This window comes from Marmota monax, unplaced genomic scaffold (genome assembly GCF_021218885.2).
Source record: "Marmota monax isolate L192 unplaced genomic scaffold, Marmota_monax_Labrador192_F-V1.1 WCK01_AAM20220418_F8-fsc00076, whole genome shotgun sequence".
NCBI lineage: Eukaryota > Metazoa > Chordata > Mammalia > Rodentia > Sciuridae > Marmota > Marmota monax.
In genome coordinates, this window is record NW_026692843.1 from 7,928,525 (window position 1) to 7,946,671 (window position 18,147).

The 18,147-nt window shown below is 52.2% G+C and overlaps 1 protein-coding gene across 1 annotated transcript; it reads right to left on the bottom strand.

Annotated features, from left to right (window-relative positions):
• Window positions 1–1,911: 1,911 nt before the first annotated feature.
• Window positions 1,912–13,667, bottom strand: Bnip3 (BCL2 interacting protein 3). The gene is made up of 6 exons (XM_046448829.2): window positions 13,511–13,667; window positions 7,153–7,300; window positions 6,160–6,244; window positions 4,709–4,815; window positions 4,488–4,637; window positions 1,912–2,704 (listed from the first exon to the last, which is right to left on the bottom strand). The coding sequence occupies exons 1-6, from the start codon at window positions 13,554–13,556 to the stop codon at window positions 2,659–2,661; spliced, it is 582 nt and encodes a 193-aa protein (XP_046304785.1). The 5' UTR covers window positions 13,557–13,667; the 3' UTR covers window positions 1,912–2,658.
• Between the last annotated feature and the right edge of the window lie 4,480 nt (window positions 13,668–18,147).

Genomic DNA, 18,147 nt, shown 5'->3' on the forward strand with positions numbered 1-18,147 from the left:
AGTGGCTGATTTTAATTACTTGCTGATAGCATTACTGCTGGGCTAGTGGTCTATCATCCCTTCTCATTGCCCCACTGCCCCTCATCGACGGACCTAGAAAAGTTCATTTAGTTCTGGACGACTCAGCCCACAGCTTTTGCACAAATAAGGAAATGCTATGTTTTCCTTATCTCTTTTTGCATAAACAATAAATATGCATGTGCGCTTGTGCGGCGGCATTCCTGAGGCTGGAGGGTCAGCCAGGTGACTGGCCAGCAGACAAGCTGGCTGTTGATTTCTCCAAAGTCTCCCCGATGTGCAGTCTGGCTTCCTCTCAGCATGGAGGCTGGAGGAACTGGCCCCATACGACTTCCTCCCTTCACTACTGACAAGAAGTCCAGAGGCCAGGAGGAGGGACTATAGACCCCATCTGTTATGGTTTGGATATGAGCTATCACCCAAAAGCTCCTGGCAGGGCAGGAAATTAAATGTTGTGATGGGTGGGTTCACCCATCTGAAGGGCTCCTGTACTAGGTGGTGGCTGCAGCCAGGTAGGGACTGGGTAGAGGGAGCAGGCACTGGAGGCATGCCCTTGAGGACCTGGTCCCTGCTCTTCCTTAGCTTCCCGGCTGCTGTGAGCGGACATCTTGCTTCCTCCTGTGTAGACACTGCATTTGTTTCAGTGTTTTGATATATTAGTATAGATATGGCCCTTTGCGCACATACACCTCAAAATTCAGGTCTCCCTTCAGGCTATCTTCCAACAAGTGGTCTATAGGGAAAAAGGACAGCCTGTCGGTTTGTCCCATCCAGAGGCGGGCTCCCCCACCTGTGCTGCCCCTCCCTCCCTCCCTGGAGCTGCAGCCCTCTCCACTCCTTGGGGGTCACACTGGAGTCTGTAAGCTCAGGTCCTAGGATCGGTGCAAAGTCTACATCAGGAAACTTGCATTTGGCCAAAGGCTTTTTCTTAAAATTATTTGGATTATGTTAAACATTTTATAAATTTGCTGTTCCCCAAATGAGTAATAGTGCAGGCAATTACCTGTATAGATGGCTAGTTGCCAAAGATCTTCAGAAAGGCCTGATTCCTCTACTGGCATCATTCTGAGAACTGAGCATCTGAGCTGGCCTCCTGTCGCAGTGGGCTGGAAAGTTCTGGAGAAACACTGCCCCTGCATGGAGCACGGACAAGGACACGCTCCCCTCTCCCTGAACATGTGTTCGGCTGCCTGCACGGCACTCATGTCCTGGGGGCTGTGGCCGACCCAACACAGGGAGGAGGTGCAGAAGCTCTGCAAACCTGAGGCGGGTTACAAGGGACATGAGTGCCTGCAGGCGCTGGCATCCCTGGGGATGGGGTGTATATGTGAAGCGCCTACTGTAAGGCAGTCTGGTGAAGACGCCCTGACAACTCAAGCCTCAGTCTCATCTCTTATGTCCACAGCATTTCCAGCCAGTTTCACTGAATTCCGGCCACTGGTGACAGGGTTTGTCAATTGAGTGGCTGTGCCAAGTCCGGGGACACTTGAAAGCCTGTTTCATCACAACATTCAGAACAAGAAGCTCTCGATGTGAGACAAGCATGTTCTACACGAAAGGGAAGTGTCTCATCAGGGTGAGCTAGTGTGAACTCATGGACGATCTTTCTTTGAGGTTCGACTCTGAGGACTTCTGGTGCCACCCCACTAGCCGCCTCCAGTTGAGCGGGCATCAGCTAGCATTTCCAAGGCAACAACTTAAAAGATTTTTTTTAAGTTAAAATTCTAATTTATTTTAACACACCTCAATGAAGTAGGGAAAAGGCAAAATACAAGGCATATCCAGCATAAAGAGGCAGCCTTTTAGGAACCATGCTGTAGAAAAGGTAAAGCAGGACATGTGGTGAACTAGTTCAATCAAGCTTTTATGATACCATATGTAAAAACGACAATCTGAAGAATTTGGCAGATTTATTTTTGTCTATCTCCAGTTTAAGTAGATACGTCTGCTTACAGTAAAGCTGTGTAAGAGCACACAAAAGCTGAACACAAACAGTAAGATCAGACCCAGCAATCCAGAGCTGCAGAGTAAGACCAAGTAGGTGCCTTCAACAGCAGTTCAACCGTCCAGGAGATGATGGACAGTCGGGGGCTGGTGTCCGCACCCGGCAGAAGGCCCTCAGGGTGCGGGCTGCACAGTGGAGCCTGCAGCTATACCTGGGTTCCATGGCTCCGGATGGAGACAGCCCACGTCCACTACATCTAACATGCCATTGAAAACAGGGATTATAAGGCCACAGTATTTCTTTTGGACGAATCCCTTACTGTAGTAATTTTTTTCCTATTAATGTAGTTCAGTCTTTTGAAATATAAATTATATTTTAACAATTAAGGTTAATTTTTTAATTACTACATAATAACTATTAAATTATTTATACTATTTATACCTAATATCCAAAGGAAATTTACTACCAAATCTTACAGTAACTATCAGTCTGACATGCTTAGTAATTGATCCCATAGGTATAATTACAGGCCAGCATGATTTTAGTGTCTGCTGTTTCATTTTACTGAGTTATGAGCGCAGCATTTATGGAACAAATAAACTCAAGTGGTGCGGCCACCCAAGGATCACCGTAGCGCCAGCCGTCAGCTCAGGAGGGAATCCCAGCACGCCGACAACGCCAGGTCCACATCTCCCTCAAAAGGTGCTGGTGGAGGTTGTCAGACGCCTCCCAATGTAGATCCTATCAGAAGAGTGACTGAAGTCAGTGGGGCCTCCAGCTCTCAGGTGGCTCTGCTCAGCTAGATAGGCAGCTCATGGTGGCTACAGCTTTGGAGGGACTGGCTATTTTATACCCATTTAAAATGTTTGTGATGACATCTGTAATCCTTCATCAAGGGGTTTACACAAAACGCCCAGTTGTGTCCTCACAGTGCGCTGTGCTAAACGAGCACAACACAGGTGACCAGCTAGGGTTGCAGATCGGGGGCAGAGCACCTGACTGGCAAGCACAAGGCTCTGGGCTCGTCCCCAGCACCAGAAAAACAAAGGGTCAAAGTAGGATACCAATCAAGTAGAAGTGCTGTTGCTACCCAGAACAGCCTTTTCACTGTTTATAAAGTGATCCAACGCAGTGTTGGAAGACACCCCCAGGGCAGGTGGCACCACTATCAGTCCATCATCCCCAACCTCAAATACCAATCACTGAATCAGGAAGCCCTGCCCACAGCAGCCCAAGCCTGGTCCCAGTGGATACCTGAAAAGCAGGGGATATCGCTTAAGAAGGCACGGGGCTGGCCAGGAATGGAGGAAGAGACAGCAGACCATGAGCTTTCTGGGACCAACTATAGAGGGTGGTTTCCATGCTGCTCATGATGGGAAGCTGCTGAGAAGCTTGGGGTGGGTTGGGAACCATCAGTCTCCAAAAGACTGAGCAGGATGAAGGACAGGGACTGTAGCCAGAAACTGGCTGCAGAAAACCAACCTGAAAGGCACAGCTAATCTGGGCATTTAGAATAGGTATTACCAGGCCCTTCTTGCTAGTTCTGGGAAAAGCTCAAAAAATCAGTACCTAACCACATCATTGGTGAGACTGATGCACACTAAGTCTGAGCCCAAAGCCAAAATGAAGATGATGGATTGGAGCCTTCCTTGAGACAAAGAACCAGCACACAGGCAGCCAGAGAAAGGTGCCAGCCCAGCAAGAAGAGGTATGAGGTTCATTGTGGATTGCGGTCACTCTTTAAGGAGCCTCTGGCTCACCCAGGAAGCCATTTCCACAGCAGGTGGAACCATGGGCCAAGGAGGGGGCTGGATGTGACCCAAGGACCACAGCTCTCACAAACCACAGCAGGTAAGCGACCAGATGTGATCCGCCACAAGGGAGATTCTGGGGAAAAAGGGTGACCATGCCACAGAACCTTTCATCCTGTGCCCTGTTGTCCCCCCACACAAACACAAGCCCTCCAGCTAACCTAAGCCAGAAGCCAGTGCCAGCAGCCGGCTCTCCAGGAACCCACAGCCACCAGAACACTGCCCATCTCGGGAGATGGCCACATGCCTGGCAGCTAAGGAAGGGAAGAACAGCTCTACCCTTCAGCACCGTCCAGCTGGAGGTTTTAGAACCACAGCAGCACCTGCCTGGACTCCCAATGCTTCCTGCAGTTACTTAGCACATGAAGCCAGAAATCTAGAGACCTTGTTTTTTCTGTTGCTGCTGAGAATGGAAGAGAACAATCCCATGCCACCCACAGTGAAGGGGACAGGTCAGTGCAATGCCACACAGGAGTGCACTAATCCAGACCACACAAAGCAGTCCAGGAACAGAAGGTGGACGCAGTCCTATGCAAGGAGAAGGGCTAAAGGACTGCTGGAGGGCCTTCCAGAGTTGCCCGTGTTTCCCTTTCCTGACCAGTGACAATGTGGTTGTCTGTGAAGCCGCACCCAGCTGTCACTTATGTGCAGATTTAGGAGACTCTGGACCCTCCCAAGGCCCACTGTCAGGGTTGCATGGTAACATCACCTACCCCAATCCAATGGCCAGGAGATGGGACAGCAGCAGAGACGGAAGAAAGACCTTGAGGAACTCTGCAGAGAAGATGCCCCCCTTCTTCATGACACTGGTGTTTCTCATGCTGAGCGTGGCCGTGCGCTTGGGGTGTCGAAAGAGGAACTCCCTGGGCGGGGAGAAACACGGCGGTCAGTGTACCCATCACCACAGAGCCCCTGGTGCTGAACGCAGACTTACTTGGGGGGGATGTTTTCTGGCCGACTTGACCAATCCCATATCCAGTCTGAGTTTTTCTTTAAGATGCTTTCGACCTCTTTCCTTCTCTCAAGATAATCTTCCTCGGACTAAGATAAAGCAAATATTTAAAGCAGATTAATTAGCCTACCACAGTCACACCAGGAAGCACGAGATCAGTCAGCCAAACACAGCCTAAAGACACAGGTCCACTCCTCCGGCCACAATCCGGGGACTGGTGAACAGGGTCACCCAAGGGCAGACCCCTCCAGCTGGGAAGTGCCCCCCAGCCCATCAGGACCCCGGTGCGACTGCGAGCTTCTGTCAGCACTGAGAGCTGCAAACATGGCTTAGGACACCACGAAGGGAGGACAAAGGTGGTGACCGCAGCCATGTGACCCCGCGACCTGAAGGAAGCAAGCTCTGTGCAGCCAGGGTGTCCCAGGAAAGGCAGGAGCACTCACCATCACAGCTGAGCTGCACTAAAGACCTACTAACTTCAAGGAACTTGACAATACGGGACTACAGTGCTTCTTGACTCTGCTGCTTTGCATTTTCAAGATTCTGTGCCTGGGCATGCAATTCCTTTCTGGGGGGCGGGGTATGTAAAACAGTGGAAACCCTCTAGAATGCAGTGCCAAACCTATCAGATGTATGGATGCGAAGCTGCACAGGGACCTCAAACATCTGGAAAGAGGTCACACCTGGGGCACAGCCAGATTCTTACTCGCTACCAGGTTCCTGCTGAGCTCTGGCAGCCTTAGAACCCTGTCTGGGGCAGGGAGACGTCCCAGAGAAAGCAGGGATAGCAGGGAGCCCGAGAGGAACTGAACAGGAGGAAGAAGGACTAGTGCAACCCGAGACCCTGCGTCAGGCTAAGGCAACTCTTGAGCCAATTACAAGGGGAAACACCACTGTTCCATCCTCACTGTTACTGACTGTCCCAGAGGGTGTCCCCTGCACATACATGGTGTGCACAAGGCACAGCTCTGCGACCTTAGCAGCGCATCACCATCACTGCCTCAAAGTCCACGCAGGAGAAGGGGGGCTACAGGTCACTAAGGCACACACTCAACTGTCTCTTTGCCTCCCAGGCTGATACCTTTAGAAGGCTTTGTGGCCTGTCCATGTTGGAAGTTACCAGTTCCTGAGCTACTAACACAAACCGCCCTCGAGCACCAGTTAGCATCAGGTGCGGGCGGAACAGACAACAGTGCCTAGGGAGACGCCCAGAAGCCACAGCCACCTGGGGGCACCAGAACCAGCTCTCAGCCACCCTCCCAGGGGCCAGGAGGCCCCAAGTGCAGCCCCATCCATGCCTCCCCTGGCCAGCCCACCATGAAGGCCATGTGCTGTGGGTGTCCCCACAAGATTTCTTTTCCCAAAGGCATGAGACGCCCCAAGGGCCAGCCGTGCTCAGATACCCTAGGAAGCCCACACGCCCTCCAGCTTACCTGAGAGCTGTTCTTCTCACCGATGCTGTGGGCATCTGTTTCTGAAGCTCTCGTGTTTTCTTGTGGCGTCTGTGAGCGCGGTGGGCTTGGTAACAATGTAAACAGAGGAGGAAAAAAACAGCGTCACATTAACGTTCTGTGTTCAGAAGCAAACACCCCCGGCTGCAAGCAGTGCAGATGCCTGTAACCCTAGCTACTCGGGAGGCTGAGGCAGAGGATGCGAATTCGAGGCCAGCCTGGGCAACTCAGCGAGGCCCTGTTGCCTAACAACAAGGGCTGGGAAGCAGCTCTGCCGTCAAGGGAGCCCATCCCGTGCAAGGCCACACTTCAGTCCCCAGTACCAAAAAACAACAGGCAGCAAAACCCAAGACAGGGGCCATCTGCTCAGCTAAGCACAGAATGCAGGGCAGCTGCCAGCCACAGGCAGGGCCAGATGCTCCCAGTCTTCCTAGGTGGGCACCTCTTATTCCCCGGCAGTCAGCTATAGCTGGCTCTGGTCGGTGGCTCCCAGCCATGCCACCTTGGGCTCACTGCCAAGCCAGGGGAGGGCATGAGTGCTTCTCAGAGGCAGTCAGCTAAACACAGAGCCTAGAGACACAGTTCCACTCCTCTGGCCACGGTCCGGGGACTGGTGAACAGGGTCACCCCCAAGGGCAGACCCCAGCCGGGAAGTCCCCCCCAGCCCATCAGGACTATGGTGCCGAGGTTCATGCCAAGTGACCTCAGGAGTGCCTTCACCATGCTGGCTGGCGTGAGGGGCAGAAGGGACCCTTTTGTTGAGTGTTCTGGCCTCAACACTGTGCCTCCAGAGAAACCCCAGGTCTCCTACCCCAGACAGCAGGCTCCTGCTGTGCCAGGACTCCCAAGAGCACCCCTTGTTTGGCCTCAGCCAAAAGGCCCCCGGGTCCTTGAAGGTCACAGGGGCATGTGCACCTGTGCCTGCCCATCTCTTAGGGAAGTCAACACTGGGGTACATACACGTACTGACCCTACCTGTCACAGTGAGAGCTCTTGGAACTACTCCGTCCAGATTCGTGCTGGGCGTCCAGCAGTATTTTTTCCATGTCACCATTATAAATAGATACTGAGGCTGGAACACCGCTCCCATTCCCGTTGCTGAAGTGCAGCTCCACCCAGGAGCCTAGGGACCAAAAAAGAGGCATGGCTGGAACTCTCCACCCACTCTGGAATCTGGTCGTAACATAACCTGTCACCCCCCACTTCCAAGAGAACGAGTCACCCTGTGAGCCATCATGCCTACTCTGACCCACATCCCTGGTCTGCTGCCTCATTGGCTGGTTTGCCATTTCTTTAAACCAAGCAGATGTCAGATAAACCTGTTGTGTCCTCAGAGTCCAGCTTGATCACTGTCTTGCAGTCAGCTTTTAGAAGAAAAGACTGTCAAAAAAGTTTAAAGAATCAAACATTTCCTTTAGAAGATTCACCCTTAGCCTACTTCCACACCCCAGAATCACACACTGACCCGAAGCCCTTAAGATCCACATTGCCGCCTTTCATTTCAGTCTGACCAGAACAAGCTACCCTTTCAAGTAGGGCTTGGACGAATCTCGACACTGACACTCCACGTTAAAACGCTGGGGATGTAGTTCAGTGGTGGAGTGTCCTGGATTCACGACCCAGTAACAGGAAAAAAAAAAAAAAAAACGGGGGGGGGGGGGCGGGGGCGTCAAGGCCAGCCTGGGCAGCTTAGCAAAATCCCATCTCAAAGTCAACAGCAACAGGAAGGTCTGGGGCAGCGCTCAGCGGAGGAGCACTGCCTGGCACGCTGGCAGTCCTGGGTTCAGTGCCCAGGCCCAGCACCACAGGGACGCCCACTGGCATCTTCACACTTAGGTGTGTGGTTCTCTCCCAGTCGGGCTGACAGTGCACCTACACACTCTTGTCACCTTTTCTGGGCACACACTCACTTGTTGGTGAGACTGAGTTCAAAGGTGTGTAGTGTGTAGCTGCTAGGACACCCTCCTTCCCAACCCACCACACATTGCTGCTGCCGACAGGCCACGGGTCCCCCCCTGGCCATCCTGGGTTACGTTTCAGACCTCTGCTCCCCTCTGCCATGGTGCCTCCTCTGTTAGGAATCAAGCATGCGGGCTGGGCTGCAGCTCAGAGGCATAGCGCCTGCCTAGCACATGGGCGGCACTGGGTTCCATCCTCAGCACGTTAAAATAGACAAGTAAACTGGAGGCATTCTGTCCAGCTACAAAAAAAAGAAATCAAGCACACGTACCTATGCATGGTCAGGATGACCTGATTTGTTTATTTATAGAAAAGCCTTTGTTTACAAACACCCAATGTTAGGAGACAGGAGGGAACATGACACAGGAGACTCACGGACAAACGGGCACTGTTCATGGCCGCTGCAGTTCTCCCCAGTACAGTGAGATCCACGCTCTGTCCTTAACCAACAGAGCAGCACCCTGGTCGTCTGGGAGGAGTGCAGCCGACTAGTGACCTACTCAGCGCCCTCCAGAGGCAGGTGTAGGCTGGGGTCCCCTGAAATGGCCTGGCCTCAGTGGGACACTGGATGGGGAGTGCGTCACATCAATCAGAAGAAAGCACATCGGAGGCACGGGAATTAAGCTTGCCTGGACCGCCTGGGCGAGCGCTCCAAGGGCCACGTGAAACCCTAGAGCCGCCACGAGGTTCCCCCTGCCCTGCCCACAGAGGCAGGCACCCTCCTCGCAGGCCAGACTGGGAGCCCACGGGGACCTCGACTAACTCCAGGCATGCTGACACTGGGCACCAGCACTAACTCTACCAAGACTCTTTGGCAGCTGCCCCCTCGCTGGGCCTTAGGACACAGGCTGTGCAGCAGCCTCCGGGTCATTCCCTTTTCTAGGCTCACCGAGGAGGCTGCAATGCTGCCTGGGTCTCCCTGGTGTGTGACACCAGCAGGGTTTGAGGCATGGTGTGTGGAGCCTTTCCCCACCAACAACCAGCTCTCCAGCACCAAACGGCCTCCAACAGCTCAATTCTGACACTATCACCCAGTCCGTGACATGGCACAAACTAAGGTACCCAGGCTACCCACACGACTACCTGGACACTGGCTGCAAATTTAGAGGTTCCCACACCCCACCCCACTGGCTCAGTACAGTGCTGTGACTCAGAGAACTCGGGAAAGACTACTTGTGTTCTGGACACCATTTGGAAAAGGCCAGAAGGACACAGCACACCGAAGCAGGGATGACAGAAAGAAAGCTCCCACCTTCCCAACTCCCCTCCTGTCCCCCAGGGCCCCAAGTTTCCACCCTCTGATGGCTTACTCGTTCCTTCTGGGGACCAACCCTTTGTCTGAGCTACAGAGGCCAGGGTCCCACTAAGGCAGCTCATCAGCGTCTACCTGAGTGCATCCCAGGACTCGAGCAAGACATGCCCATCACTCGGGAGATCCTAGCTTAAGGGGGTCTGTCCCAGAGGCAGGGACAAGGACCAAATACGCATTTCTTACACAGGGGCACCCCGAACCTTGAAGGAAAGAGTCTGTGGTGGTGACTCAGAACACCACAGACTCAAAGGTGGTTGGTTCATAAAGAAGTTTGTTTCTCAAGTCTGAGGCCGGGAAGGCCAAGAGGAGGCCCTAGCCTGTGGGGTCTGCTTTTGGCAGGAGGCACGAAGGCACAGCCCCTCCCTCCACCCTCCTCCACCAGCACCAGGTCCTGCCTCACCAACAACCCCTGGGACAGGAGGAGCACATACCGCCCCAGCAGTGCCGAGTCCCCGGGATCCTGAGAGAAAGGAGCAACCCATCCTGGCTCAGCAGCAGCACCATCTTTGGGTCTGAAAGCTCTACACAAGGAACGATTGGCTCAGGGACAGAAGTCACTACTGCCCCACAACGACTGGCCAGGAAACACCCTGCAGGACACTGTCCACCCGCTGAGGTCTTGCAGCTGGCCAGAAGAGCTGTTTAAGAAAGGCAGCTCTCAGGTTTCTCAACAAGCTCAGAAAACCACCTTGGGTTCCGAGTGAACCATTACAACAACTGATACCTTGGGCCTTAGCAGGGTAGGCCCTCACTCCAGTTCCACTTTACATCCCTCTCCTACCCTCACTTCCACCACCACCATCAAGGCACAGCAAGGTGACCGTAGCTCCCCTGTGGATCAAGGAGAGCTCAACAGAAAGCCCAGGCTATAAATATTTAGCCATTATAAAAAGAAACCTACAGGTCCGCGCCTTAGAGATCAAACACAATGCAGCTCCTCCGAGTTCTCAACCCACTTCCTCATTTCCCGTGAGCACAGCTGACCTCAGCTTCCGGCACTCCGGGGACTGCCCCAGCCTCCCTGCCCTGCGTCCCAAGGCAGCCTTGCAGCTCTCCGTTCCCCAGCACTGAGCGACCAGGGCCAGCAGAGCCCCAAGGAGAGAGCACACACAGGCCCCTCCCCCCGGCTGGGTGGCAGGACTCAACCCTGGCCAGAGGAGGACCAGTGAGACTGCCCTTGCTTCCCTGAAGCCATAGGGCTGATTTGGAATGCTGAGGCAGACACCCTGAAAGAGCTCTCGCCTGTCACCCACCCATTGTCCCAGCATCAGGAGGCCCAGCAGGAGGACTGCAAATGCAACCTGGGCAACTTAGTGAGACCCTGCCTCAAAACATAGGAATAAAGGAGCTGGGGACATAGCTCAGTAGTAAAGGGTCCTGGGACTCAACCCCCAGTACCACAAAATAAATAAAGTTCTACCAGACCCTAGCCAGGGTTGAAACACCCACCCAACAAGCAGCTCCCAGGCAGGCCCAGGGAAGCTCCCAGGGTGGCAGACAGTGGCGCGCCCCAGGAGAAGCCCAGCAGTGGGCAAACCCTGGAGGGAATCCAAGCCCCAAAGGACTCTCCCTAGAAGTGGGCCTCCGGAAACTGCTGTCTGCATTTAGAAGCCTCTTAGTTGTCGGGGGGGGGGGGAGGAGACAAGGGCTGGAAATGGCACACATGTTGAGCATGAAGTCCACTGGGCCGGTGACTGGCATCTAGGTGAGCTGACCACGCCTAACACATTCTCAGTCCCCTGGGCTTCAGGTATTGCTCTGGTACTTACCACAGCACCTGTGTTTTCCTTAACCATCCCTGTTGATGGGGAGCACTTAGCTATGCACTCATGGTCCTGGGGGGCCACACACATGCCACCCCTTCAGGCCACTGTGACTCATGTCTTTACAAAGTCCCAACTCCCTCCTGCACTTCAGCAGTAATATATCAAAAGAAAAAATAAAACCACAGTGCCCCCCCCCCCACTGAAGAGCTTCAGCTGGACTGGACAGGGTGGGAAGGAGCACCAACCAATCAGTGCTGGCCCGTGGGCTTGGCTACCAGCCTCTGCCGGCCCAGCTCGGGGTAAACAAGCCACAGTCCAATCAGAGCAGAGGCAGGGAGGGCAAGTGTGGCCAGCGAATCCCAGCCTGGATTCACATTTCCTGGGGCAGCTGAAGGCCCCACGTGATCAGTGACCCCTCCTACCCTAGCCAAATGGTAAGCAAGTGCCGAACTGCACGTAGACTCCAGTGGGGCCCAAAGAATCCTCAACCATACTCTGGGTAACCACCTTTTTATAGAATAGCAATGCAGGAAAACAAAAATCTGTTTAACTCTTGGGCTGACAATCTTGCTGCCAATGACTCAGCAATTCAGGGGGGTTGGCAACAAAGGAGGACACAGTCAGCCCCTGGAAACCCTTCCAAGACACAAGACACTACAGCTGAACTAACACACAATGTTAGACATAAAGCAGCTGATAACAAGAAAGAGTTCATGAAACACTCCCTGGATCAGATTTCATGACCAAAAAAAACCTCTCAAATCTATTTCAAAGAAGTTGTTATCACTGTTTCAAAATTTGGTTGTAGTTTTAAATACTGTAAACTCAGCTACTTGGGAGACTGAGGCAGGAGGATGGGGAGTTCGAGGCCAGCCTCAGCAATTTGAGACCCAGTCTCAAAATGAAAACTTAAAACTTAAAAAAAAAGAGCTGTGGGTGTAGTTAAGTGACAGAGAGCTTACCTAGCATGGGTTCAATCCCCAGCACCTCCCCACCCAAAATAGGACGTAGTCTACAATATCCTAGGCTAAGTAAATCCTGCCTAGTAAAACCTTTAGATAATAAATTAACAGCTCCCTAGACCTACCTGAATAGAAACTTCTAAAAAATCTTAATGAAATTTCAAGCTTCACCCTCAAAGGTTTAAAAAGTCCTCTCCAAATGTATTCACATGCTCATTTTGCTCAGGGAACTCTTGCATCAGACAATACAAAGGTCAATTCCCCCTTGACTCTTGGACCCTTGGGATTGGGTAGAGGCTGGGGGCTGGCTTTACTCTGTGGCGCACAAGCCTGCTCCACCCACCCCAGACCCACAGGTGGCACATGTAAAAGGCCAATCCCGTGAAGCCAGAACCAGCACGGAAAGCCAGCCGGCGTCTGCCCGGGAGTCCCAGTCAGTGGGCTGGGAGCCGGCAGGCAGTGATCTTGCACTTATACTTTTTAACCTAGAATCCATCCGCTTGGGGGAGAGGGGGCGGGTACTGGGAACTGAACCCAGAACCCCGGTGCGCGCCATCACAGAGCTACACCCATAAACTATCTCATCATTGAGGCAGGATCTCACCAAACTGCCCAGGCTGGCTAGGCAATTGATCCTCCTGCTCAAATCAATTCAACTCTCTTGGCGTGAACCTCTAGCAGAACTGAGGCAAGAAGCAGTTTAAACCCTATTTTTAAAAAGCCACTCATACCTTTCGTGGCAAAAAAAGCAGCCAACCGATTCAGGCCAGGATCCTGTAACCCCGCCCCTCTTCTTCCTACTTTAGGAAGTCCTAAGAGTCCCTCCGGAAATAAATGTTAGAGACTTAAAACCAAAGCACTGCCGAGCGCGGTGGGGCACTCCAGTCGTCCCTGCGACTCAGGAGGCTGAGGCAGGAGGATGGCAAATTGGAGGCCCTCCGCAACTTAGGGAAGTCCTACCTCAAAAATCAAAAATAAAAAGGACGGGGATGTAGCTTAGTGATGGTTCAATCCCACTGCAAAAAAAAAAAAAAAAATCCCAGCACACACGGTTCCACTTCAACACCCGCGGCTTCCGCTGCGTGCCCGGCTGGTGCACCCAGGGCCCCGGGAGCAGGGCCCCAGTGACGGGCTACTTCCAGCTGCGACGTCAGGTCGCGTGGATGGAGAAGCAGGCTCCTCGCTCAGCTCCCAACCGCGGGGCCCCGCCGTGGCCTCGCTCGGAGTTCACCAGCTCCCGCGCCCCCCTCCCGCTCGCCCTCCCCCAGCTCCCGCGCCCCCCTCCCGCTCCCGCGCGCGCACCCCCCCCGCTCCCGCAGCCTCCCGAGCCTCACCCTGAAGGGTCTCCTCCTGCATCCCGGGGGCTCCGCTCTGCGACATGGCGCCGGAGCGTGGCTCGACAGCGAGGTTGCGCTCGGCTGCGGCTGCGCCTCGGCGGCGACCGCGGTGGAAGACGCACGCCGCCGGCCGACCGCTCAGCACTGAGCTGGGACCGCGCCGCACCGGGCTAAACTAGGGGCGGAGCGGGGCGGAGCGGGGCGGGGCGGGGCGGGGCGGGGCGAATGCGAGGCGGGCCCGGCGGCGTCGCCCATTGGCCGCGGGGCGGAACCTGCGTCGCGCGGGACGCCGGGCGCGTGCGGCACGTGCACCGCGTGCGCAGGATGGGGCCTGAAGCGCGTGCGTGAAGGAGGGAGTACGTGAGAGGGGCCGACCGGACACCTGCAGGGTGGGGCCTGCGGCGTGCGCATGCAGGAGGGCGTACGTGCGAAGGGCGGGGCCCGACCCTCTACTGAATGGGCGTGCGCGGGGTGGGACCTACAGCGCGTGCGTGCAAGAGGACACACGTGCGAGGGGCAGGGCCCCGCCCTCTCCCTACTGGGCGTCTGCGGGGTGGGGCCTGGGGCGCGTGCGTGGAGTAAACCGTGGGTGCGAGGGGGCGGGGCCGAGGGGCCTCCAGTGAGGGAGGCGCCTGAGAGGTCGGACCGCCGGGCGCGGGGGCTGTGCTCGCGTCTCCCGCGGGCGAGGAGTCGCCGGGCTGCGGCCGGCCATCGGTCCCGGCGCACGCCCTGCCTCGTCGCCCTGCTGCCTCCCGTGCAGGTTTTTCTCCCCCGGGAACAGCTGTACGCGTGGCCGGTGCGGCGGGCGGCCCGGAGCCGCGCTTCCGTAGCGGGGCGAGGCGCGTTCCCCGTACCGTCGGCCTGGCTGGGGCCGCCGCTGGGCGCAGCTGTGGGGCAGGGCTCGCGGCCTCGGAGCTGCACCCCGCCCTGCCGCTGAGCCGCCGCTGCAGCCAGCGGGGGACGGAGCCGAGTGGGGACTGCCCCAAAGACGGCACCAGAGGAGGGCCCTAGTCCTCCACGCTCGTCTCCCGGGAGACGGGTGGGAAGTGCGAGCGAGGGCGGGGTGGAAATGTCATCCAAGCCAACGGGGTCTTTGCCTTTGTAATGAAAAAGGAAGTTTCCCTACAATCCCGACCTCAGAGCCCTCAGTGAAGACTTCCTGGAGTGAGCCTAGCGTCCTAAAGGGAGAGGAGGAGCCCCAGACCTGCTTGCAGACACCTGTGTTCGAGAGAGGAGCCCCAGACCTGCTTGCACACGCCTGTGTGCGAGAGAGGAGCTCTAGACCTGCTTGCACATGCCTGTGTGCGAAAAAAACTGCCCGTGAGTCCCTCACCTCCACCACAGTTAACAATAATTGTTGCTAATGTAGCTGAGAAGCCAAAGGCAATGGTTAATATTCCTAAGAAAATAAAAAGCATGATCTTGCTCTAAAATTCCAGGGGATTTCAGTTATATGTTGGGTGTCAGTAAACCTGTGCATTACAGATTTAATTTATTCAGGAGAGGAAAGTTACAGATTCTGACATTTAGAAATATGTTGATGGAAAAAGCATAATATTTCTTAAGGTGTTAGAATAGCATCACTAGAAAGCTAAAGGCTCTTCACTTTCAATTTGAGGAAAAAAAAAAAAACGAGAAAAGGAAAAGGACATGACAGATTGAAGTAACAGACTTCACTTCACATGTTTATGTGAACCTTTTTATTTCTGCAGTGCTTGGGATTGAGCCCAGGGCCTTGCTTATGCTAGGCAAGCACTCTATCACTGAGCTGCATCTCAGCCCTTGTTGATGTGAACTACAATAGCAACACACAGAAAATATACATTTAAGTCTAGTACCCATGGACCTTTTTAAAAAGTTGGCTGTGTATTAGATCACTTTAAAAATCCTTAGAGGGCTGGGGTTGTGGCTCAGCAGTAGAGCACTCGCATAGTTCTTGCAAGGCCGCCCTGGGTTCGATCCTCAGGTACCACATAAAAATAAATAAAACAAAGGTATTGTATACAACTAAAAAATAAAACATTTTTAAAAATTCTTAGAAATTATTCCAGTTATATTAATGTTAAACCACGACACAAAGAAAAGACCACCTACTCCAATTCAAATCAAATTAAAGCAAGCTTGTAATTCTGACCCCCTGGGGCTGTCTCTCCCTAAACCTGTGGGAATAGAATACAGCTGTGCAGCTCTCTAGGCGTGCAGCTTTATAGTATAGAAAGTTGCAAAAAGGGGGGTTGTCTTGAGAACTTAGAGATAACAGGATTTTGACAAGCATAACACAAAGGCAGGTAGTAGGTTAATGGTCCGGCACTTAGGGAGTAAAAAGTTAGATCCCAACATCAGAACTTATATGAAGCGCCACTGGAATTTCAGAGAGGGTCGTTTCAGAGAGGGAATTTCAGAGAGGCCAGGGAAAGCCAGAATTTGTGAGGAGCCATTAAAGTTTCAAAGAGGGTTGTTATCTGGTCAGGGAAAGTCAGGCATGGGTGAGTTCAAGGCACGGGCAGGCATTCCAAGCAAATTTAGAAATTGCAGTAATTTATAGCAAAGCCGAAATTAACTTTGCTATAAAAAGTTAATTTGTGAGGAGATGGCTCCCAACATTAACAGGGAATTAGGCTGGGTTTATCAATTAATACAATGTAACTCTAAACATTGCCTACAAAAGGAAAGCTTCCCCCCAAAAAATCACAATTATGAGTTATGAAACCCTTCTAAATTACTGTTTTATAAGTTAAAAGAAATTATAATTCATTTAGAAATAAAAGGCACTGAATAACATTCATAGATGAGAGGTTGTATATAGTATTTCAGCAAAGAAATGAAAGAATTAGATTGTCACTGGTTTTCAGTTTCTACTGTTATTCTGTTAATCATCAATGTTAGGATGGCCTTAGGCCTGAGCCTAAGCAACTCCATTTTAAAAACACCAGTTTGAAACCTGCAGTCTCACCAGGACACCCACAGAGCCCTCTAATATGGCCTCAAACCCCAGGCAAGCTGTCCTTGCCTGATAAGAGGGAAAGGCAAGAAGATCATAGTGGAAACCACAGACCAGACCCAGGGTAAATGATGTCACTGAGAAATGACCCCAGGGTAAATGATGTCACTGAGAAATCCGGTGGTAGCTGATAAGGATTGAAAGGGGGGGGGGTCAAAAAACCCCCAAAATTTAGTATAATTAATAGAGCTGATGAACAGGGATTCAGCCAGCCAAAATAAGGATGCACTCGAGCTGGAGAGCCTGATGAGGGCCTGACTTCCCATCACTTGTCATTGTTCCTGAGCCTCTGCGTGATCCTCACCACTCTCAAACTCTACCTCCTCATCTGGACCTTGGTGAGAGCCGCAACTTCTCCCTATGACCTTTCCTCAACCGGTCATCCACTCCAAGCCAGGAAAGGCCTGCCTTGGTTCCAGCTCTGGCCACCACAGTCTAAGTGAGTGTGCATCTGCTGGATATAAAGCCTAAGGCTTAAGACTTTTGAATTTAGCATACAGAGGAAATGTCTGTCATTAGCCTATCATGATTAAGTGTGTTTTGCAGTGCTTAAAATTAATCCAGAATTGTTTGCTGTGAATTGATTAATCTAGAATTGTTTGCTGTGAATTGATTATGTCTATTGCAGTGCCTAGCATTAAGGATTGTCGTTTTCTTGATTAAGAACCTATAGAGTGAAATTGTATGGAGTAATTTGTGTGAATAAAGCATTGAAAGGGGCAGAAGCGCATGGACATTCTTTATTTCTCCCCTTGACTGCAATTTTGCCTCCTGGAGACAATCAACAAACACTGATATTGATTGCAAAGAGAATTCCCTGCCTTCTACTAGAAGGACCAGACAAGCTGTGAAATAGTTCCGACTTTGCACACCCTCCAACAGAGAGAACCTGGATCTAATCGAACCTTTGGAACTGTCTACCAACTTCAGGAAGTGGAGAGAATGGAAGACTGCATGAACTGACAGTGAAAGATCCGGAGGAGCAAAATACAGAGGTTTTTTTCCATTATGCATTGTAAGAGGGAAAAAAGGAGATAGATTTATTTCCCAGTTTAACAAAACAAAATAAAGAGTGGATGTGTACAGTGACGCATGCCTGTAATCCCAGCAATCTGGGAGGCTTACAAGTTCAAAGCTAGCCTCAGCAACTTAGAACCTCAAAGTTTAAAAAGGGCTGATGAGGGGCTGGGGATGTGGCTCAAGCGGTAGCACGCTCACCTGGCATGCGTGCGGCCCGGGTTCGATCCTCAGCACCACATACAAAGATGTTGTGTCCACCGAAAACTAAAAAATAAATATTAAAAAAAAAAATTCTCTCTCTCTCTCTCTTTAAAAAAATAAAAATAAATAAAAAAATAAAAAGGGCTGATGATTTAGCTCAGGGATGGAGCATCTCTATGTTCAATCTGGTACTAAAAAAAAAAAAAAAAGAAAATCAAAGTTCGCATAACATGGATATTTGAAGATTTTAAAGAGATTATTAGTTACTTCAGGTATAATAATGTTATTTTTAATGTTTTCTTTATACACTCAATGAAATATTTATAGTAAAATAATGTCTTGAATTATCTTTAGAATAACACAGGAGGGATAGTGGTCAAAGGTACAGATGGAATTTGCCAGACTTGATAAT

Bases quoted from the DNA above. Each gene is read 5' to 3' on its own strand.
- Bnip3 (XM_046448829.2), bottom strand. From the start codon at position 13,556: ATGTCGCAGAGCGGAGCCCCCGGGATGCAGGAGGAGACCCTTCAGG. The intron at 4,816-6,159 runs GTAAGCTGGAGG...GCTTTATCTTAG, and splicing joins GTGAGAAGAACAGCTCTCAG to TCCGAGGAAGATTATCTTGA. The intron at 2,705-4,487 runs GTAGGTGATGTT...CTCTTCTGATAG, and splicing joins CTCCTGGCCATTGGATTGGG to GATCTACATTGGGAGGCGTC.